Here is a 26840-nt window from a genome sequence, read left to right as displayed (position 1 = left end):
GGGTTAAAAGCAGAAGTTTGGGAGTTCAGGTCTCAGCTTTGCTGCTTCCTACTTTGTATGATGGATGAGTTGTTTTACCATTTCTAGCCTTAATTTCTGTATCTTAAAAAATAAAGAATACTGTTGTTGTTGTTATTATTTAATGTTTATTTGTTTTTAGAGAGAGAGAGAGAGAGAGAGAGAGAGAGATTCCCAAGCAGGCTCCACACTGTCAGTGCAGAGCCCAACGCAGGGTTCCATCCCACGATCCATGAGATCATGACCTCAGCTGAAATCGAGAGTCAGACGTTCAACCAACTGAGTCACCCAGGCACCTCAAGAATACTGTATTATTTGAATTCGTAGGGTTGTTCTAATATGTAAGGTGCTTACATAGGATCTAATATATAGGAAATGCTAAATAAATGGTGCTTCTCTAAAAACAAATGAGAATTCGTGTCCTAAAAGGGAAGAAAAGATGTACCTGCTTGAAATATACATACAATAGTTTTTCCTACTTGAGTGAAATTGTCTCTGAATATTATTTCTCTCATTGCATTCTTAGGCAAATCTCCAGCTTATCAGATAACCTGATGTGTTTAGGCAGAGATATAATGTGGTTTCACCATACATAGTGTTTAAAGGACTATATTATGGTGAGATCCTGGCTGAGATTCAACCTGGAAGAATCCAAAAAGGATTATTTTGTTATTGTTGTTGTTTTTAATTTTTTTTTTAATGTTTATTTATTTTTGAGACAGAGACAGAGCATGAACGGGGGAGGGTCAGAGAGAGGGAGACACAGAATCTGAAACAGGCTCCAGGCTCCAGGCTCAGAGCTGTCAGCTCTGAAGTCGGACGCTCAACCGACTGAGCCACCCAGGTGCCCCAGAAAGGATTATTTTGAAATCCAAAAAAAATTGTTTGTGTCTACTTATTTAAAAAGAAGCTGTTAAGAATGGCTTTCATGTGTTGACTTGATATTGCTGATCTGTAAGATACTGAAACCTTCCTTCTTTACATTTTACCTATGCTTAAATTTCAGTATTGGTTGTTTCAAAGTCCTAATCTTCTCTCTGACTTCCTCTCTGGCTTAGGCTCTGAACTGCATTATGGAAATGGTAGAGAAGACAAGGCGCTCCATGGCAGTCCTGCGGCGCTGTCAGGAATCTGATCGTGAAGAACTCAATTACTGGAAAAGACGATATAACGAAAACACAGAGATGAGGAAGACAGGGAGCGAGTTGGTCTCTAGGCAGCACAGTCCTGGGAGTGCAGATTCTCTCAGCAATGGTAAGGGGAGGGTCTCACCTAAGATGGCAGAAAGACGGTGCTAGATGGTGGAGTTAGAAAGACTCAGGTGATTGTGAAGAGAATGATAAAATATGTCGAGGACTCAGTACCTGGAATGTTCAAGAAATACTGTCTTTCACATGGATAATGGGAATATTTGTCATTTTGTTCTGTTTTTAACTCCCTCTATATGTGCTGGGTGGTGATCAAAGAGTGGTTGTTAAAGTCAGCCTCGTTGAGTGTCCCAGGTACTCACATACATCACATTTACTCCTCAACGGTAGCCCTGAAAATCTAAAAATGTTTACCTCACCTTCCCTCCTCTGTTTCCCACTCCCCATCCAGGAAGACACCATTTATCAACCTCTGTCTTGGAGGCCTTTAGAAAAGTTTTACCATACCTTTACTATACCAAGCTGGGTTAGCCCTTCTTGTCTTTTCTCAACCTGAAACAGCAGAGATAAGAACAACTGTTCTGTCAGTCCAGGGTACATCCAGGACACCACAGCCGTTTCCCCAAAAATGTTTCATCACAGTCATCTAGTAACTGAAAAAGTGCCCTATCCAAAAACACAGACAAATGAGGGGCTATCTGTGATCAGACTTTCCCCCAACTACCCACTTCAAGCTCCCTCTTCTCATCACGGAGAATGAATCACTTATCATGACAGACTTAGCATGTTCCACAGAAGACAGCTGTTAGTCTAAAAAAGGCTTCAAGGGGCTCCTGGATGGCTCAGTCGGTTTAAGCATCTGACTCTTGGTTTCAGCTCAGGTCATAATCTCAGTTTGCGGGTTCGAGCCCCGCATCTGGCTCTGCACTGACAGTATGGAGCCTGCTTAGGATTCTCTCCCTCTCTCTCTGCACCTCCCCTGCTCACTCCCTCTCTGTCTCTCTCTCAGAATAAATACGTAAACATTTTTTAAATAATAAATACAAAAGACTTGAGCAAAAATGGGGCAAAGACATTGGTAACCAAAGGATCCCACTCCCACCGAGATGACTCTTAATCAACCATTGATTAGCAATGTTGTGTGGAATATCACAGCAAGACATCAAAGAATACTTGTAGCTACACTGTGATTACCTTCATAAAGACTTCAGAGCTCAGGACACCTGACTGGCTTAGAAGAGCATGCGACTCTTTTGATCTCAGGTCATGAATTTGAGCCTCACGTCGGGTATAGAGATTACAATCAATCCATCCATCAATCAGTACATACATACAAACAACTTCAGGGCTCATCCTCAGGTATCCCTCACCATCTGAACCTTCATGAATAGTTCCTGTAACAATTTATAGAAACATCCGAAGTTCACCATCCAAATCACAAACCTTCCACCAGTCAGTCTGCATGTGTTTAGCTAGGAGGCATCCAGTGCAGAGTGAACTGTGGTCCTGAGGCGGCTCTTCTCCAGCCAGATGGCAGGTCTTGCTGGGCCATTTAAACATTGTTTTTGCATTACTCTCTACTCATCCTTTTTTTTCTTTCTTTTCCTTAGAGCACACGAGTGTGTGCACGAGTGGGGGAGGGGCAGAGAGAGGGGGGGACAGAGGATCTGAAGTGGGCTGTGCACTGACAACAACAAATGCAATGTAGGGCTCAAACTCAGGAACCGTGAGATCATGACCTGAGCTAAAGTTGGATGCTCAACTGACTGAGCCACCCAGACGCCCCTCTACTCATCTTTTTCACGCCTTACTTGAGGGTTTAGCTTGAGTGACTGCATGTTCTCCGGTCCTGATTATTACTAGCACATCCCTCACTCTCAAACATGCAGACAGTTGGGGTGTGAAATTATTTTGTCACTGTAGGTTTAGCTCTCCATGGGTCCCAGTTTCCTTCTCTCTGGTGTTTCAGGCCGTGGTCAGTCTGGCTGACTTAAATAATATCTTTCAGTATGTGCATTTATGCAAAGTATACATATTTCATATTTTTATTTCACTGTTTATTTCTCTCATAGCACATTTGTTGCAGCGTAGAGAGAAAGCATAGTTCATATCCTGAATAATCCTGCTATTCAAAATGTGGACCAAAACCATTCCAAAAATGAATTGTTACTGGACCATGATGACCTCAGGAGCTTGCCACAGCACATGCTGGGCATGGTTGCTGACTTTAAGAGAAGTCCTCTACGTTACGCAGTGTGCTTAGAGACATGGTGCTTATGCATATCTCTTTATGGACCATAAAGGTTTATAGACTAGCATTTAGAGCAACACTGTTCCACACTGGGCAGTACTCTTGGGCATATTATACAGACATACCTATGACTTTTAAATAATTAGACAATTTGTGGTTTGTGGGTTTGTTTTGAGTTTTTTGTTTGTTTTAATAATTCGTGTTTTAAATGCTTAGGGTGTTGTAGAAATCCCTGATGGATTATTTGCTTAGGATTTAAGTGTTTTGGTGATTTGGAGAGAAATTGATTGGAGACTGGATAGCATTATTACTTTTCCCATTGAAAATAATATAGGTTCCCTCTATCTGAACATTGGTGATTCACAGTATATTCAGAGATAGATTTGGTTCAGACGATAAGGGATGCATTTTGGTATCTTGTTTAAGGATGCATAAATAGTTAGGAAAAGCATAGGGAAAAATCAGAAAATCATTATCACAGAGTTCAAGAGAATGGTTTTCTCTGGGGGTGTGAGGCGGAGGCTGTAGGTGATGGGGAGTATAGACTGAGCGCTCATCATCTCTACCACTGGCTCTTCTGAGGACAGGATTGTAGGTCTGGCTAGTATCATTTAAAAAGGACTGTGGTTTACCACTACTCACCTCTTAGGGATTTGGGGTTGCTGGAATTGTCTTTCTTGACCTGTAGGTTTATAGTATTCACTTTATCATTTTTCACCAAATCATGCATTAATATTTTTATGAACTTGTTAGTCATCTAATCCAAATCAGATGAGTTCCAGAAATTGTGAACAGAAAGTGAAGATAAAGTAGTTACTGAAATAATTCAAAAAAATTATCTAGAACTGAAAGGCAGTACTCCGGCTTGAACCAGTCTGCCAAGTAAACAACACTGGAAAAAACAAGCATCAGTTATTATCATAGAATGTTCGAAGATGACTCTGAAGTTATTTTAACTTAGACTTCTGTGCTAGACCAAAACAGTTAAATGTGTAACAACCTACAATTTTTCAAAAAATGCACCTCCTATCTACCCTTTATCAGGGTGTCTACCACAGTTGAGCAGGCTATGCCCTAACACAGGGAAGTAAACCAGAAAGTGGAAGACATGGAATTGATTACACTAGATCCGACCTGAGAAGGAGAACAGAAGGCAATCCCTAGGCTAGTGAGCAACAGGGTAGTCCCGAGCAACAGGGTACAGCAAGCCTAGAAAGCAGTTGAGGCTGGAATCGGCCAAAAGCTTGCTGGAGATTTCTTCTAGAAAATGAAATTTATAAAATGTCTACACAATAGAAAGAGAAGGTGAGATTGAATTAGAAAGAATTACATGGGAAACTTAGCATATGACTAAATAAGGCAATTATTACCTTTTTTTTTTAATGTTTATTTATTTTTGAGAGAGAGTTGGAGCATGAGCAGGAGAGGGGCAGAGAGAGACAGGGAGATACAGAATCTGAATCAGGCTCCGGGCTCCAAGCTCTCAGCACAGAGCCTGATGCAGGGCTCAAACCCACAAACCACGAGATCATGAACTGTGCCGAAGTCAGATGCTCAACTGACTGAGCAACCCAGGCGCCCCTCAATTATTAACTCTTAAAAAAATAAAAACTTGTTCAGGAAGATATAAAGATTCGTAGAACCTGAACCACATGAGCCAGCTGTGATTAGTATTTACATTAAGTATTGTAAATGTTGACTACCGGTATAACAGAATTTGAGTAGATCTCTGTTGTGGGGAATAGAAGAGGAAGGAATTGTGATGGAGTGGCGGTGGGGGTTAAAAGAGAGTGAAATGTCTGGTCAATCTGTAATGCCCACAACTGAAAAATCAGGATGTAGCAATACTGGAAGAATCAGCTAAATAAAGACACTTCACCTTTGTACAACAGAAAATGTATCTGACTGACAGAGAGGTAGTGCTCCTGCTGTGGTTTGGAAAACCTTAACCATGAGCACCAGCTTCTAAGTCAGGCACTTTTCTTTAATGGTTAACCCTCAGTGCCCATTAGATCCCACCTGGGGACTTTTGGAAAAAATTCCTGATGCCCTGGCCCCACCTCAAGATTCTGATTTAATTGGACTAAAGTGGGACCAGGGCTCCCAGAATTGGGAACCATTCCTTTATGTATGTTACCATTTAATTCCCAGAACAGTCTTTCAGAGTAAGTATCATTTTTTAGTTGAAACTACATGGCTCATTGTAGAAAATACAGGAATTTATGAAGAATTTATTGGCTCATCATCCCACACTGAAGAATTTTGAAATGTATCTGAGAATCCTGTTACAACTTTGTATTATTTCCTTGAAAACATAAGTTCATATTAAGCATGTTCTCACTTCATTAAAGATTTTATAAACATAATTTTAATGACTATACAGTATTCTAACATGAATATACCTCATAATTTCCTTATGCCGTTTCTGTTGTTAAACATTACATATTGTTTCCTTGTTTTATTTTTGTTTTTCAGTGTGTAATCCAATATTTACAATTTTTCATATGTAAGGGTTTTCAAACATCTTGCATTTCTCTCGTAGGATATATTCTCAGCTATAAAATTAATGGGTTGTGAATATAGGCATTCTTATATTTGATCTTGGTTTTGTTTTTGTTTTCTCCCCCACCCCATCTTGGTTTGTTTTGAGCGATGGGATAGCTAATATTTTTGGAATCAAATTCATCATTTCCCTTTATAGTTTGTTACTTGACCTTGACCCCTATCCAAGGTACAACAAATTTCATCTATGTTATGTGCACGTTTGTGTGTTTGGAATTAGCTCACTTAAAATTTCCCAAATTGTTTAAGTTTTCCTATCAATTAACTGATGCCTATCCTTTAAATATTGAAATGACGTAATTATCTGACGCTACATTTTGTTAAATACTTCAGTCTGTTTTCTTCATTAATCTTTCTCTTAAAATTTATTTGAGAGAGAGAGAGCCGTGTGTACAAGATGGGGAGAGGTGGATAGAGAGAATCCCAAACACGCTCTGCAGTGTAAGCACAGAGCCCGACGAGGGGCTCAAACTCAAATTGTGAGATCATGACCTGAGCCAAAATCAAGAGTCAGACACTTAACCGACTGAGCCACCTCAGCATCCCCTTCATTAATCTTTCTGACTATATCACTTATCAGTTATAGTTTATCTGGGCTCTATACTGTGTTCTAGCCATGCTAAACCTGTCACGTGTATTTTCAAAACTACCTGTTGAGATATAGGAACTATTATATTCTTTTACAGATGCCAAAACTGAGGCTTAAATAAATTAAAAAGTTGGCCAAAATGGTCATATTATAGTTAAGTCAGGATTGTAAGTTTGGCATTCCAGAACTGGCACACACTCTTAGCCATTATGTTATACCACTTCCCAATATAATATCAAACTTTTAATTAGTATGGCATTAGGTTGTGTTTTGATATCTGGTAATGCTGGATCCACTTCATTTTCTTGGATATTTTGTTTATTATCTAAAATGAATTTTTTTTAATGGATTGCATTGTATAAAAGTCAAGCAATACAGGAACATATAAATTGTGAAAATCCTGCCGCCACCCAGTTTTTCTCTCCTGCTCCCATAAGCTCACTTATTAACAAATTAGTCTGTTCATACAGAATTTTCTATGCATATACTTAAAAGAACATTTTTCCCAGTTTTTTATTTTGAAGTTACCCAAACACAAAAATGTTAAAAGTGAGCACTCATATATATGTCCTATACCTAAGCCATTTTCCACATTGGCCATACTTGCTTTACCCCATTATAGATTGGTAGATAGGTACAATCTCCCCCAAATATTCATGACACTAGCCTTAAATGTTTTGTTCTACTTCTTCTAAGAACTAGAGCATTCTGGGGGCACCTGGGTGGCTCATTTGGTTGAGTGTACGACTTCAGCTCAGGTCACGATCTCACAGCTCATGAATTCAAGCCGCACGTTGGGCTCTGTGATGACAGCTCCGAGCCTGGAGCCTGCTTCAGATTCTGTGTCTCCCTCCCTCTCTCCCCCTAACCCAGTCACATTCTGTCTCTGTCTCTCTCAAAAATAAATAAACATTAAGAAAAAAAAATTTAGAACTAGAGCATTCTCCTACATGACCACAATACCATTAGTTGCCCATTTCTGACCCAATTTACTTGCATTATCTGTCTGGCCTTCGATTACAATAGCCTTTGAGACTATAGAGGTTTTTATTTATTATGTTTGTTTTGTTACTATTTTCTTAATTTTTAATGTTTATTTATTTCTGAGAGAGACAGAGTGTGAGCAGGGGAGGGTCAGAGAGAGAGGGAGACAGAATTCAAAGCAGTCTCCAGGCTCTGAGCTGTCAGCACAGAACCCAATGCAGGGCTCGAACTCACAGACCGCGAGATCATGACCTGAGCTGAAGTCGGACACTTAACGGAGTGAGCCACCCAGGCGCCCCCATATTTATTTTTTTTGAGAGAGAGAGAGAGAGAAAAAGAGCATGAGTAGGGGAGGGATAGAGAAAGAATCTCAAGCAGGCTCCATGCTGTCAGCATGGAGCCCAACATGGGGCTCAGACTCACCAACTGTGAGGTCATAACCTGAGCTGAAATCAAGGGTCAGACACTTAAGCGACTGAGGTACCCAGGTGCCTCTGACACTCTAGTTTTTTTAGCGAACCAGCTGAAAATACTGATTTCTGTTCCTTTCTGGGTTAGAGATATAAAAACAGTTACTCTGGCTTCTGGAAATGTCATGAAAATGTCCCTAGTTTCCAGCTATGTCCTGAGTAAGCTGAGAAGTTCCTTTAGGGTCAAGTGCATCTCACCTTTTTCATCTGTTAGAGAAATAAAATGCTGGGACCAGGCAGATATAAAGGATATGACCAAGGCATATTGCTAACTGAAGTGAAGTGGCTTTTCTTTTGGTTGGTCAAGACTTCCCCCAGAGCCCCACAAGTGAACAAGTGTTTCTTCTGTTATTTAATACCAACGGCAGCTTGTCTATATACTCAGACCTTTTTTCTCACTGATTTTCCTTATTGAAGATTCTGTTGAAAATGATCCACTGCCTTCTCTAGCTTGTGCCACTTTGTTTCTTCTGATCCTAGATTTTTCCCTGTATTTATTTCATGAATCTCATCCTTGAGTTTCTAGGTATGTGACAAATGGCTGCATGAAACAGGCACCTCACCTGTGTTGAAGAGAGCCCTTCCATTTGTATTTTATTGACAGTGCTGGTAGCTCTTCTAGAGACCTCAGTGTCACAAAAAAGTATTAGTCCTATCAATATTTTAAACTTATGGGATTGCTTCTTGTGGTGATAGAAATGTTCTGAAACTAGATAGTGAGGATGGTTGCACAACATTGTGAACATACTACGGGGCACCCGGGTGGCTCGGTTGGTTAAGCGTTGACTCTTGGTTTCAGCTCAGGTCATGATCTCGTGGTTGGTGGGATTGAGCCCCAAATCGGGCTCTGTGCTGACAGCACTAGAGCCTGCTTGAGATTCTGTCTCTCCCCCTCTCCCAGTGTGCGCTCTTGTGCTCTCTCCCTCTCTCAAAATAAATAAACTTAAAAGATTGTACTGGATGTCTCTGAATTATATTGAAAATGGTAATTTTATTTGTATTTTATGCGATTTAGAAAAAGCCTCCCTATCCCCTCCTATCTCTGTAGGAGATATAGATGTAGGTTCTTTGTGCTGATAGCCCCTGGAACGGGAGAGATCCTTTCCCTACCCCAGGGAGTTTCCTGCCTCACAGCCAGTTCCTAGACATTCCCATGAGGACTAACCGTTTTAGAAAGCTCCTTTGGCAAACATTTCATGCCGGGCTACCCTCCCCTGTCAACTCACTGGTCCCCTGATTCCTCTTTGCATCATGGTTTGGTGCGTATTCAGAGCATAAAATTGTATATTAGCCTCAGTAAAACATACGGAAATGGAGAAGTCTTCTGCGATTGACTGCTTAAAAAATTTTTTTTAACTCAGTGGAACCACTTCTTATAAAACACGATATCTTAAAAATCACAATAAAAAAATATATATACATATATATAAGTCACCCTCCACCCTTACGTCCTTCACAGCAACCCTGTAGGTCGCCTCCTTGGGCTACATTTGAAATGCACTGTTCCAGATCAGAATATTTTCTTTACTACTTGCTTTTTATTTGTTTGTAAGCATTTTAAGAAACTTTGAAGGAAACTGCCTTAAGTCACATGTAAAAATTCAGAGTTGCCAAGAAACAAAAGCCATATTCTCTGACATATCTACAGAGCCGCTGAGAGAGAACTGTGCATGATGGGAAGTTAAACTGGATATGATATGCACACATACATATGCATAAGTATCTGTAGTTATTTTTTAGGGAGTATCATAAAAATACATACATGTTCATAGGGAAAAGATAACATAGATAAGAGAAGGAAGTGAAAATCACTTTTAATCTTACTCCTTTGAATTGGAATACTGTTAACTATTTGAGGCACGCACACACGTGCATGCATGTATGTGTTTTACAACTAAATATTAAGTATACTTTACTATCTGATTTTATCCCTTATCAGAATAATTTTTGCACTAAGTGAACATGTATCTTCGAATCTATGTGGTGAGTGAGAGGCGCTATTTTTCATTAAAAATTTTCATAAAAATAAGACATGTTGGTTATAGACAGCTTCTAACCCTGTGCTATTTATCTCTTCTGTAGATTCTCAGCGAGAATTCAACAGTAGGCCAGGAACAGGATATGTACCTGTGGAGTTTTGGAAAAAAACTGGTACGTGTCTGTCTGGTTCTAGATCACATATACGCACTAATTTGTGCGAGCATGGAGCACAAATTTGGGGGCTCCCGCCTCTCCTTCCCCAGCTTTCCCATACATCTGGACTGCCTCTCACGTCACTTTGCAGGTCAAGAATTTGGAATGACTCCCTACAGTCTGTCCAAGTCCTTTGCACACCCTTCTGCACCACCCTGAGGCATTAAGTAACCAACTTTTCCTTCCCTGTTTATATGCCTTATTTCTGAACATATAGCTCAGTTCATTTCTGCCTGTTTTCACTCAAATCTACACACACTATGTCCACGCACTACCACATTTCGTTCATTCTGGTCTTGGAACAGCCCCCTGCTTTTCCTTTCACCTCCATTGTCCCTAACTTTGTCAAGACTGTTCTTGGTGGGCCTTATTTTCTAGAAGACTAAAGGAGGGTAGGTCTGCCTATTGTGATAAGATGGGGCGGTTAACACCATGTCCCTAATCCTGCCCTTGTCCAGATATGAGCCTTCTTCTCCTTTTTTTTAAATTAATTAATTAGTTAATTAATGTGAGTGTAGAAGGGGCAGAGAGGGGGAGAGAGAATCTTAAGCTCCGTGCTCAGTGTGGAGCCCAACATGGGGCTCGATCCCACAACCCTAGGATCATTACTTGAGCCAAAAGCAAGAGTCGGATGCTGAACTGAGCCACCCAGGTGCCCCGAGCCGCCTTTTCCTTCTAGCCTCCCTTTTCCAGTACCATTTTTTTAATTGAGGATTTTCTTTTTATGTTTATTTATTTTTGAGAGAGAGAGAGGGAGACACAGAATCTGAAGCAGTCTCCAGGCTCTGACCTCTCAGCCCAGAGCCTGACGCAGTGCACGAACCCACAAAATGCAAGATCACGAACTGAGCCAATGTCAGACGCTTAACCTGCTAAGCCATCCAGGTGCCCCAGATAAAATTTACTTCTACAAAAGTTAATACCTGACCTTCACAAGACTCTTCTAGAAGCATCAAGACCGTAATAAACAAACAGACAAAAGATAGGAACAAATTGTGGAAAACAAGAATAGACATGCTATAGATTTTTGTTCTTACTGGCAATCAGGAAGGTACAAGATGGGGGCACCTGGGTGGCAAGGTCGGTTGAGTGTTCGGCTCTTGATTTTGGCTCAGGTCGTGATCCCAGGGTGTCATGGAATCAAGCCCTCCACATTCAGGCTCCGTGCTGAATGTGGAACCTGCCTGAGATTCTCTTTTCCTCTGCCCCTCTCCCTTGCTTGCACTTTAAAGATTTTATTTGTAAGTATGGGGCTTGAATTCACAACCCTGAGATCAAGAGTTGCATGCTCTACTGCCTGAGCCAGGCACCCCAGTGCATGCAAATTCTTAAAATCATTCCTGTTTCATGCTTTTGAATTCTTCCTTTCAAAAGCATGTTATCAAAATTTATTTTGCCATTAAAAATAATTTGCAAAACTACATAGGAACTTGGAAAATCTTTGCAGTTGGAAACAGGGAAATGTATATCATCAAGAAGTAGGATAGAATTATGGGAAATGAAGAGAGTAGTTGTTAAGGTAGAAAGATTACCATGTACAAGATCTCGATAACTAGTGATTTCCTGACTGCGAGATAACGTTGGGTTAACTATGGTTAAGAGCCAAAATTTGGTGTTGAACCAGCTAGATTTGAGTTCTTCTTCTGCTATAGTGTCATCTGTGACCTTAGATGACTTTAGCAAGGTAGTTATTCAAACTCTGACTCTTATTGATTGTCCTTAACCTGAAAGGAAAAAAGGTACTTCAGGACATTATTATGTTGGCTTAAGACACCTATATCTGGTAACTAAGAAGAGGCTTATGATGGGTAACTGTGGTGGGCCACAGTGGACCTGTCTGGATACCAGGAGTAAAGGAAGCACAGAGGTCAGTGTCAAGTCAGTTCAGCATTGTCCCTTGTCCTTTGCAGTAAAAATGTTTTTTTTTGTTTTGTTTTGTTTTGTTTTTTAACATTTCTTTATTTTGAGACAGAGAGAGAAAAAGAGGGAAAGCACGCACAAGTGGGGGAGGGGCAGAGAGCGAAAAGGAGAGGGAGACACAGAAACCAAAGCAGGTTCCAGGCTCTGAGCTGTCAGCACAGAGCCCAACACAGGGCTCAAACTCACAGACCGTGAGATCATGACCTGAGCCGAAGTCAGACATTTAACCTACTGATTCACCCAGGCGTCCCAGGTTTTTTCTTAAGGCTAGAGTGATAAGATCGAAGTCTAGGATGGCAGCCTAGAACATTCTTTGATTCTTTGAGCCTAGGCCATGTGAAAGAACCAAGCAGTAAAGGAGTTTCCTTAGGCTTCTGGGTTTTCCAGTTGTGTGGACTCGGGAAGGAGGTCATTCACTTGGGGAACTTAGAGATGAGGCTCAACGCGAAGAGTATGCCATTTGGAGTGTCCGTTCTGTGGAGACCAAGCAGGATGGCAGTGATGGGAAGAAGTGATCAGGAACCAAGTGAGGCGATGGTGACTGGACCGGGCTTTGAAACCCAGGCTCCTGGCGTGCCCAAATCTGTATCTTCAGCCTGCGCTTCTCTGCCAAGTTCAGTCTTCTGACCCTAACTGCCTCCTGGACATTTGTGTCTGGACGTCCCAGAGCACTTCAGTCTTCTCACTAGCCTCCACCTGGCATTTTGCTTACTCTCCGTTGCCTTTCATAGCACTAGCGTTCTCCATCTTCAACTTCACCTCCAGACCCATAGCTGCCACCTGCCTCATTCTGCCCCATCCCTTCCTCTGTGCCACTTGCTCCCGCCTAAATTCAGTCTCTTCTGTCAGCTGAATGTCTACTGCCCCAGCCTCTCCCAGGCTGTCTCTGCCTCCAGTCTTTTCTCTTTGCATAGAACCCTTCAGGAGTTCAAGTTTTCTTTAGAAAAAGGGCCAAAGTCCTTACCATAGGATGTGAGACTTGTCCAAAAATTCATTTCCACTTACCGTCTCAACCAGGACACGTTTTCTTGATCCTCCCCTGCCACTTGTAGAGCTGACCACTTTTCTACTTGATCACAGTTAGGAGAATATAGAGTCCATCTTAGTCCTCTAGGTATCCCCAACCCATGGCACAGTGCCTACTTCCATCTACACACCCAACAAATGAATACACGAACAGGCAAGTGAGTATAAGAATAAAAGTGAAAGAGTATGTCGTATGTTACAACCTCTGTAATTTTGGAAAAGTCCTCTCGTTTCAGCTCTGTCTCTTCTTGCAAGCGATAGGGAGTGGGAGGGGAAAGATTTCTCGGCCAGTTAATTTTACTGTCACTTTCTTCTAGAAGAAGCTGTGAATAAGGTGAAAATTCAGGCCATGTCAGAAGTACAGAAAGCCGTTGCTGAGGCAGAGCAAAAAGCCTTTGAAGTGATTGCAACAGAGAGAGCTCGGATGGAGCAAACCATAGCGGACGTCAAACGGCAGGCCGCAGAGGACGCCTTCCTCGTCATAAATGAGCAAGAAGAGTCAACAGAGGTCAGAGTTCTGCTAGCCCTGGGGACTGGGGACTGGGGCTGGGGCAGCTGCAGTGACCAAGCTCACAGTTTTCTCAAGTGCTAGGCAGTAAGACACAACAGTGCTCTTGAACTAGATGAGTGTAATTTTTATCTAGTACCAGAAGAACTTTGTCTTAATTATTATATTCTTAAACAAATCGGCTCATTTTATCAGTTTAAATTTTGAAAACCAGCCTAAAGACAGAGTTTGTGGAATTGCATGATTATGGTGACTACCATTGACTAGTGGGCTCACCGCGTGCCAGAGACACAGAGTTAAGCATGTATGTTGCCTTTTTAATCCTCACTATGACCCTGTAAGGTAGGTATTGTTGGGTTCTGATTTTCCCAAAAGGAAATGGGAGCTTAGGAGGATTTAACTGTCATAATCCCACAATGCTAAAGCCAGGGTGCAGGGGTAAGGAGATGTGGGGCCCTCTAGCATTTGGTCTGTTTATAAAGAAGATAGTTCTTTTATGGATAAAGTGACAGATTGGGCAGATGTGCCCACCTCTTCAAGACCCCAAGCCCAGGACTCAGTGATGTTTGTGTACAGGATACTCTTGTACTGCAGTGAGGACAAAAGTAAACAAACTGGAAAGAAAAAAGCATATGACACAAACATCCTAACAGTCCTTTGGAATGTAAAGTTCTGTAACTTTCATTTCTGTCATCTTTCAGCTTTGGGATAAACTTAAGTCCTGAAACAAACCTGTTTCTTTAAGTAGGCAGATCCATCTACCAACTGAGACATAAAGAACTGGGTGGGGTTTTGTTGTTTTTGTGTTGTTTTTTAAACTAGAGAAACAGGGGCACCTGCGTGGCTCAGTCAGTTGAGCATCCGACTTTAGCTCAGGTCATGATCTCGAGGTCTGTGAGTTCAAGCCCCCCGTTGGGCTCTGTGCTGACAGGTCAGAGCCTGGAGCCTGCTTTGGATTCTGTGTCTCCCTCTCTCTCTGCCCCTCCCCCGCTCGTTCTCTCTCTCTCTCTCTCTCTCTCTCTCTCTCTGTCAAAAATAAACAAACATTAAAAAAATTTTTTAAACTGGAGAAACATTATTACCTCATCCCACGTAAATGATCCCCATCAGTGTAGCAGTGCCAAGCATGGCTGTGTAAGGGTGAATGTGCCTAGGCATTACGTGGCTGTCACAGAGGATGTTGGAAAATTGCTTGTTGTAGCACCCTAACAAGTGCACTGAACTGTAAGAAAATGGTTCCTTTAACCCTCTTCTTGCCTTTCTCCCTGGCAGCTTTTTCTTTAGAATTGTTTTTGAGCAGGGATATCTCTGTGGTATTTACTTCTGTATCTGTAGCTGTCTATTATCAATATCATTATCTGTTCATATTTACCTGCTTTTATATCTGTGTTTACCCTTAACTGTGTCTGCCTCCAAAAAAAGTGTAACATTTTGGCTAAGAGCATGAATTCTGGATCTAGACTGCATGGTTTAAATCTCAGCTCTCCATTTATAGCATTGGGGTGTTGGGACCTGTAATTTTCAACAGTGCACAAAGAGGCCTGCAGGTGAGGCATGCACCAGCATCCATCCCAGGCAACTTTCCAAAACGGGAGTGTTAGCAGGACCTAAGCTGTGTGTTAATTTTGCATCTGTCCAGATGGGCTGAATTCCCTTTATCCCATCCAGAAAATTCTACTTGAAGTCCAGCAGGCATCTCTGGGATTCTTGTTCATTCTCTGAGAAGTGGTGGGGTATAATGGAGGTTAAGAGCCCTGAGTTCTAGTCCCACTCCCCCCTCACACTGGCAGTGTACCGTACCTTAAGGACTCAGTTTCCTTCTCTGTATAGTGAGTGTTGTAGTAGCTCCTGGCCTGCTGGTCTCATAGTTTTTACAAAATATAACGAGATCAAAATTGTGACTGTGCAAGTGTTTTTAAATTGTAATGCACTGTGTAGACAGAAAGGATTTTGTTATGGTGTAAAAACACAGGTATAAGCTGTGGCAGCTCCTGCTTTTACAGAACAGCTGCGTCCTCTGAGGCCAGACCCTAAGAGTCTGCTCTCGGGCACAGGGATGCAGTAAGATGTGTCCTCATCTCTGCCAAAAGACACCTTCTGTCCTCAACCTGGATTTCCTTGCAAACCTAATGAGCTAGCTATTGACTGTAAGATGGGTAGTCGTTTCTCCTTTGGGCCAAGTTTGCAATAAGGTCAGGAAGGCCTGGGAAGGATCCCAGGGATTTTGATAAGCCCCAGGTCATTCTGGTACAGGTGGGTCCCCAGGCCACACTTAGAGTACAGGTATCCCTGCTTTTTGAAAGTTCACGTTACGCCTTTGCTTTTACAAAAGATGTACGATAGTACCTGTTTTCACTTGCCAAAAGAAGTCTGAGGAGGATTTTCACTTTTATGAGAAAAGGCAAAAAGCAAAAATAGCGTTCAGCATTTGTTACGCAGTGAGCTGTTCTAGAAGCAGCACACGCCCTGAGCAGCAAGAGTGGCCCTGCCAAGCTCCTTCCTTGGGAACTACACCCTCAGCATCCAGCTGTGAGAGCTTTGAACTGGGTTTGTGAGCATCTGTGCTTTATCTCTATTTTGTGCATCCATTAGCAAGATGTGTCCTAAGGAAAAGCCTAAGAGAAGTTATTTTTTGGGTCTGGAAATTTTTCCATGTAAATTAATGCTAATTGCTTTTCCACTTTCCACCATTTCAGCTTACAGAAGGTTTCAGAGGAAGGCTCCACTTCCAGATAGCAGGGGAACCCGAAATAATGGCATAGACTGATCTTTGCTTAACAAAGGAAATTCTGCAGTCCCCTTTCTGACTGACTTGGCCAGTAACTCACAAGGTTTATAATCTCTCCCCACTCGCTACAAAGGACTTTTTGCCACATGTGTCCCTCCAGCATTGAGGAGTGCCGACCTGAAGGGCAACTACATGTACAATAATACAGTTTTGCCTTATATCTTGGCAAAAAGCCTCATGATTGTCAGGGGGGAGAAGCCACAGGAAAAGGGAACCTACAGTATCCTTTTTACTCTAGCTGCTCTGGCACTAACCACCTTGTTCTTGCATTCTCTGATCCTGCCTCTGTGGAGGCCAGTTGCCTTGTTTTATTGTATCCCATAAATTCAGAAATAATCTATTTTAAATATATAAGGGCAGCCAAGATGATAAACTAGTGGTTTAATACTCTTTCCCCATTTCAGGAGCTCCTGGGTGGCTCAGTTGGTTAAGTGATTTCAGCTCAGGTCATGATCTCACCGTTCATGAGTTTGAATCCCGCATCGGGCTCTGTGCCGACAGCTCAGCTGGAGCCTGCTTTGAATTGTGTCTCTCACTCAAAAATAAACATTAATTTTTTTATTTATTTATTTATTTTTTTTTAAATATTCTTTCCCGGTTTGAGATGCTCTTGCAGGCTTGGACAGAACTAGTAGAGGCTCTCCCATTCGGCTGGGGCCGACTCATTGGCCTGTGTTTCCACAGCAGCCCCACGTGGGCAATAACCGATTTCTTCCCCACAAGTGATAATGTTCTGCCACGGCATCACTTGGGGCCAGCCTACCAGGCTCAAAAGGATGAAATTCTCCGGAACTGTAGTTTGCTTGAGGTTCTGTAAATGTAACCTGGGAAAGCCATCGGTCACCTATCCTGGTCCTCTGTTGTTGGTGCTGGGCAAGTTTGGGCCGTCCCGAGTATATTTCCTGACAAGCCAGTTGTGTTTGAAGGGAGTCTGCAATCCTTTGTAAGCTCTTCAGAACTAAACTTGTACATTGAGTCTGGCTGAGCCGGGAGGTCCAGGTTCCAGGCTTGACACAGACACGTGATCACTTCATAGCCTTAGGCACGTCCCTGCCTGCTGGCTCTCGGTGTCCCATCTGCACAGTGCAAAAGGTGGGCTAGGTGGCACCACGCACGTGTCTGTTGTTTAATACTTGAGCAAGTGTCAGGTTTCACTGGGGATAGTGTCTTTCTTCCCTGAGGAGACTACAGAGTGGTCAGGCCCGGCCTCCGGCCTCTGCCATTCTGGAGAACCTGTGGAGGGGGCGGGGGGTGCCGGCCAGCTGGTGCTCAAGTCCTTTGTGACACCTGACAAAGCCTTGCCTGCTCGTGGTAGTTTCATCTGGCCAGTGCCAGAGGATTTTTCTCTTGTAGGTGGGTCCTGAAGGCATCAGGGGCAGGCTCACTGGTGGGGTCCTCATGGGAGCCTAAGGGAAGAGAGAGTTCCAAGGGGCAGGTGCCAGGAGTCGCACTGGTGTCAGCTTTCTTCATGACGCTGCTTTGCCTTAGCTGACTGGGGGAAGCCCAACGCTGTCTGTTCAAGAACTGTTCGGCGCCTTTCACGACTGCTCTTTATAGCGCTAACCAGGTCTCAGCGTGGCTCACCCCTTCTGGCGGAATTAGTGCTCTCTTGGTTGGTGTTCTCCCTTCCTCACCCCTACCCCCATGCATCTCTGCTAAGCCCCAGCAATACCTGCCCCTTCTCCGGCAAGTGGAAGGAGTGGCAAGGAACCTTCTGGGCCGCTGAGTTCTGAGGAGTTGTAGGACTCCCCTAAACGAGCCAGAAGCAGTCCCGTGACTCCCAGCCCACCCCTGACACGACAGATCCCTGACGGAGAACAGGCACAGAGGAAGTAGCACAACTACCCACTCTTACACGCCCATCCTGGTCCCCTGACAGGGGACTTTTCTTGAAAGGATCAGGTGTTGGTGGTGGAAACACCCAAGGTCATTCCTCTGTTGGGAGGAGCGAGAGAAGAAACATTACCTAAACACACGTCTGCATGCGTGGTATCGGGGACCCCAGGACAGAGTTTGGTTTGGTCGCTGAGGATTAAATGGGACTCAAAACAATGAGTAGGTACCTTTGGTGGGCGGTGTGAGACCTCCCACCTGCCCTCCCCTGGCACCCTTCGTCTTGCTGTCCCTCCGGCCTGTGGTAGGTGGTTTTCCTCACAGATGAAGGAGATTCAGAGAGGAGTGTGTGTTTCCCACGCACGAGCAAACCGCAGTAGAGGCGGGACAAGCATAGGTACACGTGGCTCCAAATGCCACGCTCTCCCCATGTAGCACAGGTGACAAGTGATGATAAGCCTGCCCCGCGAGATCCAAGCAACTAACCCGTGCCCGTGTCTTGCAGAACTGCTGGAACTGTGGCCGCAAGGCCAGCGAGACCTGCAGCGGCTGCAACATCGCACGATACTGCGGCTCTTTCTGCCAGCACAAGGACTGGGAGCGGCACCACCGCCTCTGTGGCCAGAACCTGCACGGCCAGAGTCCCCACAGCCAGAGCCGGCCACTGCTTCCTGGAGGGAGGGGCTCCTCGGCCAGGTCCACCGACTGCAGCGTGCCGAGCCCGGCTCTGGACAAGACCTCGGCCACCACCTCACGCTCCTCAACACCTGCCTCTGTGACAGCCATCGACACCAACGGACTCTGAGCCCCAGACTCACTTCCCTCTGATGACCTCACAGCACGGCAAACCATGGCACAGGGGGCCCGGCTGTTTGAACCAGTGCAGTTAGCTGTTGGGTCATCAGCACGGAGTGAAGTGGAGGCAGGAAGAGTGCAAGGCCAGCCAACACTGCTCCACAGCCCCTCCGGACACTGGCCCCAGTTTCCTGTCTGTGTCCTTGGGGGAGCTAGTATGCCACTCTCTCTGCACACAGGCAGCTAGCCAGAGCCGCTCCTCCTTCCTTGGCTTCCAGGTTTGTTCCCGTTCCAGCTGAAACTGGCGTGGCCGTCCCCTTCTCAGTCTAGACCACCAGCTCCCCTCCCTGCCTCTCCAGGCAGCAGACCCGTCAGAGGTGCCCGACCGGGCTGGAGGGGGCTCGCCCCACACACTGCCGCCTACTCCACCGTCCTCCTGTGGCAGAGGCCTGGAAGCTGACAGCAGGCCGTGGAGGAGATTCCCTCCGACGGGGGTGGCCCCTCTTGCCCTGGAACAGCTCCTTTAGCCCCATTTCCACCCTCAGCAGATGCCACTGACTAGCCCCCGCCCCCGGACATGGGCAGGCAGAAGCAGCACTCAGGACCCTCTCTTCGACCCTGCTGTTCAGACTTGTTAAGAGTATCAGAAATCACAGGAAATAAGTCACCATTTCACTAAAAGCACCCGTAATAATGAAAAACAAATAAAACTTCCTCCAAGCATCACAGATCATTTTGGACAAGATTTTCCAACCTGGCTTGCTACTTTAGTTTGGGACCCATTTTTTTCTCTCTTACCTGATTTTGCTTATGCAGAAATAGTTTCCAGCGCATGGATTGGTCTGAGGGAGAAAGACTCAACTGTGGATAGTCTGTTCTCTCTGAGCATGTTGGCCAAACTAGTATCGTCAAACCATTGAATGGATTATCTATTGGAAATGCAGAACCTTTTGTCACCGCTTGGCTGTTTGCACAGTCGTCTTGTTCTGTGTCCCTTTTATCTCAGACCGCGCACGTCCAGATCACTGTGTGGATCTTCTCGTGGTCTCTCTTTGGCCCCTGTTAAGCTATGGTTGTCCCATAGGATGTGATGTGTTGTGGCTAGGACCTGCCTCAGCAGTCAAGGCCTGCTCACATCTCAGCAGCCTTCCTGGACCTGAAAGAATTCTTCAAACCTCATCCATAGTACATATGATGTCAGTTTATTATCAGACATTCAGTCTCGGTTTCCTTTATGGTATCTATTTGATACCTTCCCTCTCTGAGCTAAGAAAAGTTCTGTGAAATGTGACAACCATTTTGAGAGAGGCTCACCAATTTTCCTTGCCATCATCAGGAAGTTTTCTAGATTCTTACCTGGCTCTCCAAAGGTGACATCACCTATACCTCTTTTAAAATATCAGGAACTGCCACACACATTCTTCCCTGCCATTTGTGTTTTGTTGGGAGCACAAGGACCCTGACTCTCCCACTCTCCCCCTCCAAGCCTCCAGCACCCTCTTGCCCCAAGGAATCTGTTGGGGTGAGTTGGTTGGGCCTGCTCCTGGCCCGTGAAAGCCCAGCTTTAGATGGCTACCTTCTGTGCGCTGACCAGAGGGAAATAAAAGCTCTGTCTCATCAAGGAAAAGGGATTAGCGTAGTAGCGTTGTCCTCACATACAGGGGTGTCTTACTGCGAGAACGTCTAAGTCCCTAATTTACGTAAAGATTCTGTATCTTGCAAAGGAACTCAGTACCAGGCACCTTTAAAATACCTGGATTTCCAGTGCATAAAGTAAAGTAAGATATTCCCAGAGAATGAATAACAGAATAATGTTATCCATTAAACTGGAATTCCTTAAACTGCAGCTGTTGGTGGAGGATCAGGACCAACAGGAATGAAATTAGTACTCCGGGAAGGACTTGCCTACATTTACTTGAGACATGGGGTATCCCATGAGGAAGTCATAGAGCCTGTGAATCAGAGCAAGAGAGTATCCCGTGGTACCCGTTGGGTCTGTCCCCAGGTCCCTGCCTTTTCATTGACAAGATGTACACCTGGACAGGTTCTTTAAATCTTCAGTTGGCCACAGGACCAGCCAGGGTAGCCCAGGTTTTTCCTGGTTGGAATAAAGAGCCAAAAGCAGGGCCCACCGTCCATTTCTGTAGCTATGGTTTTAGTTTAGTGTGCCGGTCCTAGGTGGCTGTTGTGGGCTGTGGTTCTACTGAGAGCTGTGTTGGCAGAGTTACTGTGGTGCTGTTCTAGACCGCTTTGCTCACCCGCTGCCCAGAGGCCAAGCTGAAAACCTGGGTAGTATTCCACACTGTAGTTCAGTTCTCAGACCTTTTGCTGTTCATTTTGGTCACTTTCACATCTAGGTTGGTAGGGCATCTGTCCAAGACTTCCTGTTTAGGTGTAAAGAATCCCTTTCTTCAGCTCCCTACTCTGAAATTCTGCTGTCTGGTTGGGAGAAGGAGGGGCACTGCCTTGGGGTGGGCAGGGAGGGGGTCGAAGGGGCAAGGGTGACTGAGTCCAGCTTCCCTACTTGGTCTCCAGTGTCTGCTCACCATCCCAGCCACCAGGTTTGGAGTACAAGTTCAGGCTTCCCGCTTTCATCTAGTTAGGCTTAAAATAACTTGATACAGTCAAGCTACTTAGAGGACCAATCTTCATAGTTAATATTGGGGGGGAGAGAGAAAAGACGGAGGGGATGGGAGTGGTGGTACTGGAGATGTCGGGGCGGTCCCGGGCTCTTCAATATTATCGTAGAAATGAAAAGCAAATGTGACATGTGCCTGCCCACCCATCAGAGCACATCTGGAGGATGAGGCCAGTGTTCAGCATCGCCCACTGAGGGACACTGAGAAGTGACGGGACTTCACTGTCCTCTGCTTGCGAGAAGTGGTTGCAGGAACCAGGGAAGGCCAGAGTGGCCAAACTGGGAGCCACCTTTAAATGTTCGGAGGGATGATTGAGGGCTGAATCTTCACACCCTCAGTCGCCCTTTGGGTCCCCACCACCTGCACCATGTCTGACTCCGCCCAGTGGTGAAAATGGACTCAAGAAGAAGTTGGCTAATTCCACCTGCTCAGGAGTAGGCAGCCTACCCTAGGAATTGTGAGCGTGAATGGGACTTCCGCTTTGGAGGGTCCCTGCAGCTCCAGGGTGGGCCTCTAGCACATGTGCTCAGGCACAGGCATGTGACCCTGAGGTCACAGAGCGAGTGGATCTTGGACAGTGCTGAGTCATACATGTCTCAGCGAATCGAAGTCTGGAAACCAGACGCATCTACCCAGCACAGATCGGTGTCATGTTGGCTGCAGTGTGGACATCCTTTGCCCATCTGGGCCTGCTAGTCCACCAGGAACTCCTCACTTCTTGGTGTCAACATGAACATCTTCAGCTTCTAGACAGAAAATCTACACTTTACTCTCTATGGCCTTGTTCCAAAGTCAGATTGATCCCCAGGGCTGTCACCTGCTTGAAAGGGTGTAGACCTTATTCTGGATAGTTCCAGAAGCTATCTCAGCAAGTGGAGTTGGAGGTTCAGCAACACTATTGGAATTGTGTGGTAGTGAGTTCTTCAGAACGAAATAATGACCAGGTAGCCATTTGTCCTGGAAACTGTAGAAGGGATTGTGGATTGAATGAATCATTTAGAACACATCTTCAAAGCTTTCTTCAGAACTGGTGTCAGAACCAGGTCAGTAGACCAAGCCAACTTAGGTTCTTTTGTTTTGTTTTGTTTTGTTTTGAAGCTATTTACAGAGAACTGGGTGGTGGCATGTTTGAACCAAATGTAAGAAAAGCCACAGGGACCTGGACTGTTCCAGCATGGGCCAGCCGGCCAGGTGTCCGGGAGGAGTCTTGTCTGGGTTGGGGAGGGGGAGCTGGGCGAGCTATGAATAGGGCCTTTCTGGCTAAGTGTCTAGTTCTTATGAAACCAAAACATTGACTACCTGCCTCTTTGCCCACATGCATTGACATGCTCATTTCCAAAGATGATGGTGCAGGTGACCTTTTCCATCGTGAGCCAGGAGAAGGTTGGGAGACCTGAGGGTGGACCTTGCATCCCCCTTCCGCTCCACAGCCCCAGAAATGGCACTTCCCTGCAGACCCCATCCGGTCAGGCCCACAGCTGCCCAGTGTGCACTCGTCGATGCTTATACCAAATAGGGCATGTGCGGCTGGTGGCTGGCGGAGACAGCCCCGTCCCTGCATTGGAGTTGGCGGAGAGAAGCATAGGTGAATGATTGAAAGTGCTATTTGGCTCAGCGGCCTTTGGTCTACTTTCACGGCTTTCCAAGTTCCTGATGAGGCTACAAAAGCTCCATCCATAAAAGAAAGCCAATAATGTAAATAAAAAAGTATGCCTCCGAGCGTGGATTTTAAAGGGGGATGATGAATGTGAAACCACCCACAGGATGCGGTAGTCTGGTTTTTCTGTGCTTTGTCATTTTACTCTGATAGCGATTTTTGTTACTTAACTCTGTGCATAACTTATTTAATGTACTGTATAAATGAACCAAAACTGTTAAATATGTATTTAGTTTGTTCTACTTAAAGTAGTCAATAAAAAGGCTATATTCCTTTTCTGACTCGGGCTGGAAGGGGACTGGGAGGGCAGGTGGTATATCCACCGGAAGACATCCTTCCCGCAGGCTTCCACAGACGCTCCCCCCTTTTGTGGGGCGGGGGTCTCCAGTGGTTCCGCGGTGGCCTAAAGAGCACCCCAGGGAGTGAAAGCCTGAGGTACTGCTGAGGAGACGGTTCCAGCTGCTACACCTCTGGGCGGCCAGCAGAGGGGCCTGGCCCCGGGGCAGCGACAGCTTACAGACACTCCCGGTTCTTCACTGGGGAGTGAGCTTTTGGTACAGAAAGTGAAAAATAGGGGAGTGGCCTCGGAGCTACTTTTTTCTAACAGCTCTCACGTAGTTCCTTAGAAAGTTTTCACATACCAGGACTTGTGAATATTCATTCCTGTTCTTACACGATGTTAAATCACGTGAGTTCACGGTTTCCTTCATGCTCCCTTGCTCAGTGGTTGTATGATTTAATTGGGGTTATACTTTCATGGACTCTTCGCCTCCTGTCAGGTAATTGGATCACCTTCAAGGTTTCCCTGTCCAACATACTGAACATCTTCCTCTGCCTGCTTTATTTCTTTGGGATAATTTTCCAAAGTGGGAGTTCTAAAACTGACCATTTCTTGCATTCGTGGAGAATACGTTCCGACTGCTTTCCTGAAAGCCCACCAGCTTGTGGTGCCCCCAAGCAGGCCGTTTGTAATACTTTCCACAGCTCTGAGGTGGTCTAACCAGCCATGACGTGACCCAGATTGGTGCAGGCACACCCGTGCACACCTGTATGTATGGAGTCTTAGGCTGTCAGTCCAGTTTCCTGGCTAGTGACCCAAGGCCTCACTTCCCAGGGCCCTGGCCCCATCCTCCCTCCCGTAGCCCGAATACCCATCTCTGGCCTCTGCCCTAGACCTACTTCGAAGCGGCCTTGCCCGAAGAGACTTGACACCAGCAGCTTCACAGGCCCTCAAAAAGCAAAGGGAGTGATCTCGGGGTAGGGGAAAGGGCCGGGCCATGGCCATGGCCCCAGAAGACAAGGTGGCGGCCTCGCTGCGTGATCTTTCACGCAGATGGTGCCAACTGCCAGTCTCTTGGCAGCTGCCCAGCGCTGCAATCCGGCACCTAGAACAATAACAGGATTTCAGCCTTGTGACTGCCAGCCTCGCACAAAAGCACATTTGGTAGACAAGTCAGCGATCCACAGCCTGCCTTAGCTCTGAAAAAGAGACCCTCGGGACTCCAGTGATAGTACAGTAAAATAACTATTGGCTATAGAAATAGTCTAAAAAATTGCCGTTATCATTAAAAAAAAAAAAAAAAAACCAGATGCTGGATAAATTCCAATGAATGGACTTTTAGCTGCATTGCTGAGGTCACAGATGAGGAAGTCTAGGGAATCCCCAAGAGCCAGGACAAAAAATTAGAAGAGTACAGCAAACCAAAACCACAGAGGTAGTTGAACACAAAAGAGGAAACCTGTACTGCCTTGGGTCAGGAGAAATTTCAAGAAGGTGGAGTCTGAGAGGTTAATTGCCTCTAGGGGCAGTGTGAGGCTCTGAAGGGCTTTGAGCCTCTACAAAATGCAGAAGCAGATCTGGGGCCAATCTGTCCACCCAGGTCACTCTGGCTTTGACCTCAGTGAAAAGGCAAGCAGGGAAAAATCTGCAAAGGGAACTATGCAGAACTCTCTGCCCGTCTGAAGGATGAGAATCTAGAGACTCCTCATGTCTGCTCTCTCCTGGGGCTGAGGTTCAGATTTTCATACTCCTGAGGCCAAAGCACTCCTGGGCTGAGGAATTAAGATAATTCTAAGCTTGCAGGTATCTCCTGGTGTCTGACAGAAGCAAAAATGAAAATTCTCTAGAGAAAAAAACAATATCAAAAATATAAATCATAATATAGCAACCAATTATAAAGTGTCCAAAAAAATTACTGAACATCCGAGGAAATGAGCCACTATGAGCAAGAGTCAGCAAGAAGAGTAAACAATTGATTTAGACCCCAGGAACTTCAGATAATAGTACCAGATACAGAATGTAACTATGAAATCTCTAGAGATGGTGCTGGAAAAAAGTGAGCACAAACTAAGAGACTAAATAACAGGCAGATGTGAAAATCAAATTCTGGAGAGGACCACTGAATACCCTGCACTACCAGGCAGCATAGTAGATGAATCTGAAAGCGGGTGAAGCATAGACAAGGAGATGGAAAACAGGAAAAAGTTCCTTCCGGAACGTGTCGAGTGGAGAGCCCTTTCAAATTTTACCAAGCGTGGAGTCAAGGAGCCTACTGACTTCTCAGCATGAAAAGGGAAATAATTGGCCTGAGATGATTGGACCTCAGTATGAGCAAATTGCATCAATGTGAACTCCTCTTGCCTGTCAGTGCTGGTTTCTTACTGCTGGGTTTTTAGGGTCCCGAGTTGGGTTTATCCTCTCCTCAGCTGTCCTCCCTCCCAAGAGGGTTGCGGGGAACCCACAACAAACCACCCACTGACCCTTTCCCCATTCCCCAAGAGAGCTTCACTGTCTTGGTGCTGGGCGCCCTCTTGTGGAAAGAGCCTGACTTGCTCCCTCTGTTGCCTTGAGCCCGCAAGCCAGATTCCTCTCCGGTGCGCACCCCAGCAACTTTTCCTTTCTCCTTTGCACCCTTTTCTGCCTTTCCGCCCCATGAGTTCGGCTAACATTATCTGGGTGCCTCCTAGGGAGTTTCAGAAGTGAGTAAATCAACCCCACCACCACCTACCTTCGGATGGCTGGGTCCTGAATAGCCCGCACCCGGTCAACCCTCCACCTTGCGCTGTGCTCCCATGGCTCTTCCTTGCTGCCCCATCTGCCATCCTGCAACCCCAAGCCTTGCCCTCCTTCCTTCCTTCCTTTGTTCTAGCTGCCACTGTCCTCCAGCCATGCGCTGGCTTCCATTGCTAAAGGATGCCTGGGATCTCCCTCAGCCTTGTTCGTGCTTGACAGCAAGCAGCTACTGGTGCCAGGGAGTAAGTCCGGCTATGACTTGGAGCAAAGTGTTTGCTAGCTGAGCTTTCTTCTTTCTCTTTAAATTGGGCATGCTAATGATGCCCACACCATTGAGTTGCTGTGAGGTGAAATGTGATGATACGGGAGTTGTCCCAGCACAGGGCCTGGTGCCCAGGACCCTCGGTAAACAGAGGCTGCTCTCATAGCCTGCTTCTCCCTCTGCC

At 45.3% G+C, this 26840-nt stretch overlaps 1 protein-coding gene across 2 annotated transcripts in view; it reads left to right on the top strand.

Annotated features, from left to right (window-relative positions):
- CBFA2T2 (CBFA2/RUNX1 partner transcriptional co-repressor 2) overlaps positions 1–23662 on the top strand; it is a 141761-nt gene extending 118099 nt beyond the window's left edge. Inside the window, exons 8-11 of one of the 2 annotated variants that reach the window (XM_049649985.1) lie at positions 1077–1272; positions 10105–10173; positions 13482–13669; positions 18796–23662. In XM_049649985.1, coding sequence (XP_049505942.1) covers positions 1077–1272; positions 10105–10173; positions 13482–13669; positions 18796–19095 — 753 coding nt within the window. In that variant the 3' untranslated portion in view covers positions 19096–23662. Of the gene's footprint in view, positions 1–1076; positions 1273–10104; positions 10174–13478; positions 13670–18795 lie in introns of both variants that reach the window. The other variant, XM_049649984.1, reaches the window with a different exon arrangement.
- Positions 23663–26840: the final 3178 nt, after the last annotated feature.

Source organism: Panthera uncia, assembly GCF_023721935.1.
Source record: "Panthera uncia isolate 11264 chromosome A3 unlocalized genomic scaffold, Puncia_PCG_1.0 HiC_scaffold_11, whole genome shotgun sequence".
In the NCBI taxonomy this organism is placed as follows: Eukaryota; Metazoa; Chordata; class Mammalia; order Carnivora; family Felidae; genus Panthera; species Panthera uncia.
Note: the sequence above shows the minus strand (reverse complement) of the source record. Positions and strands in the feature narration are given on the sequence as shown.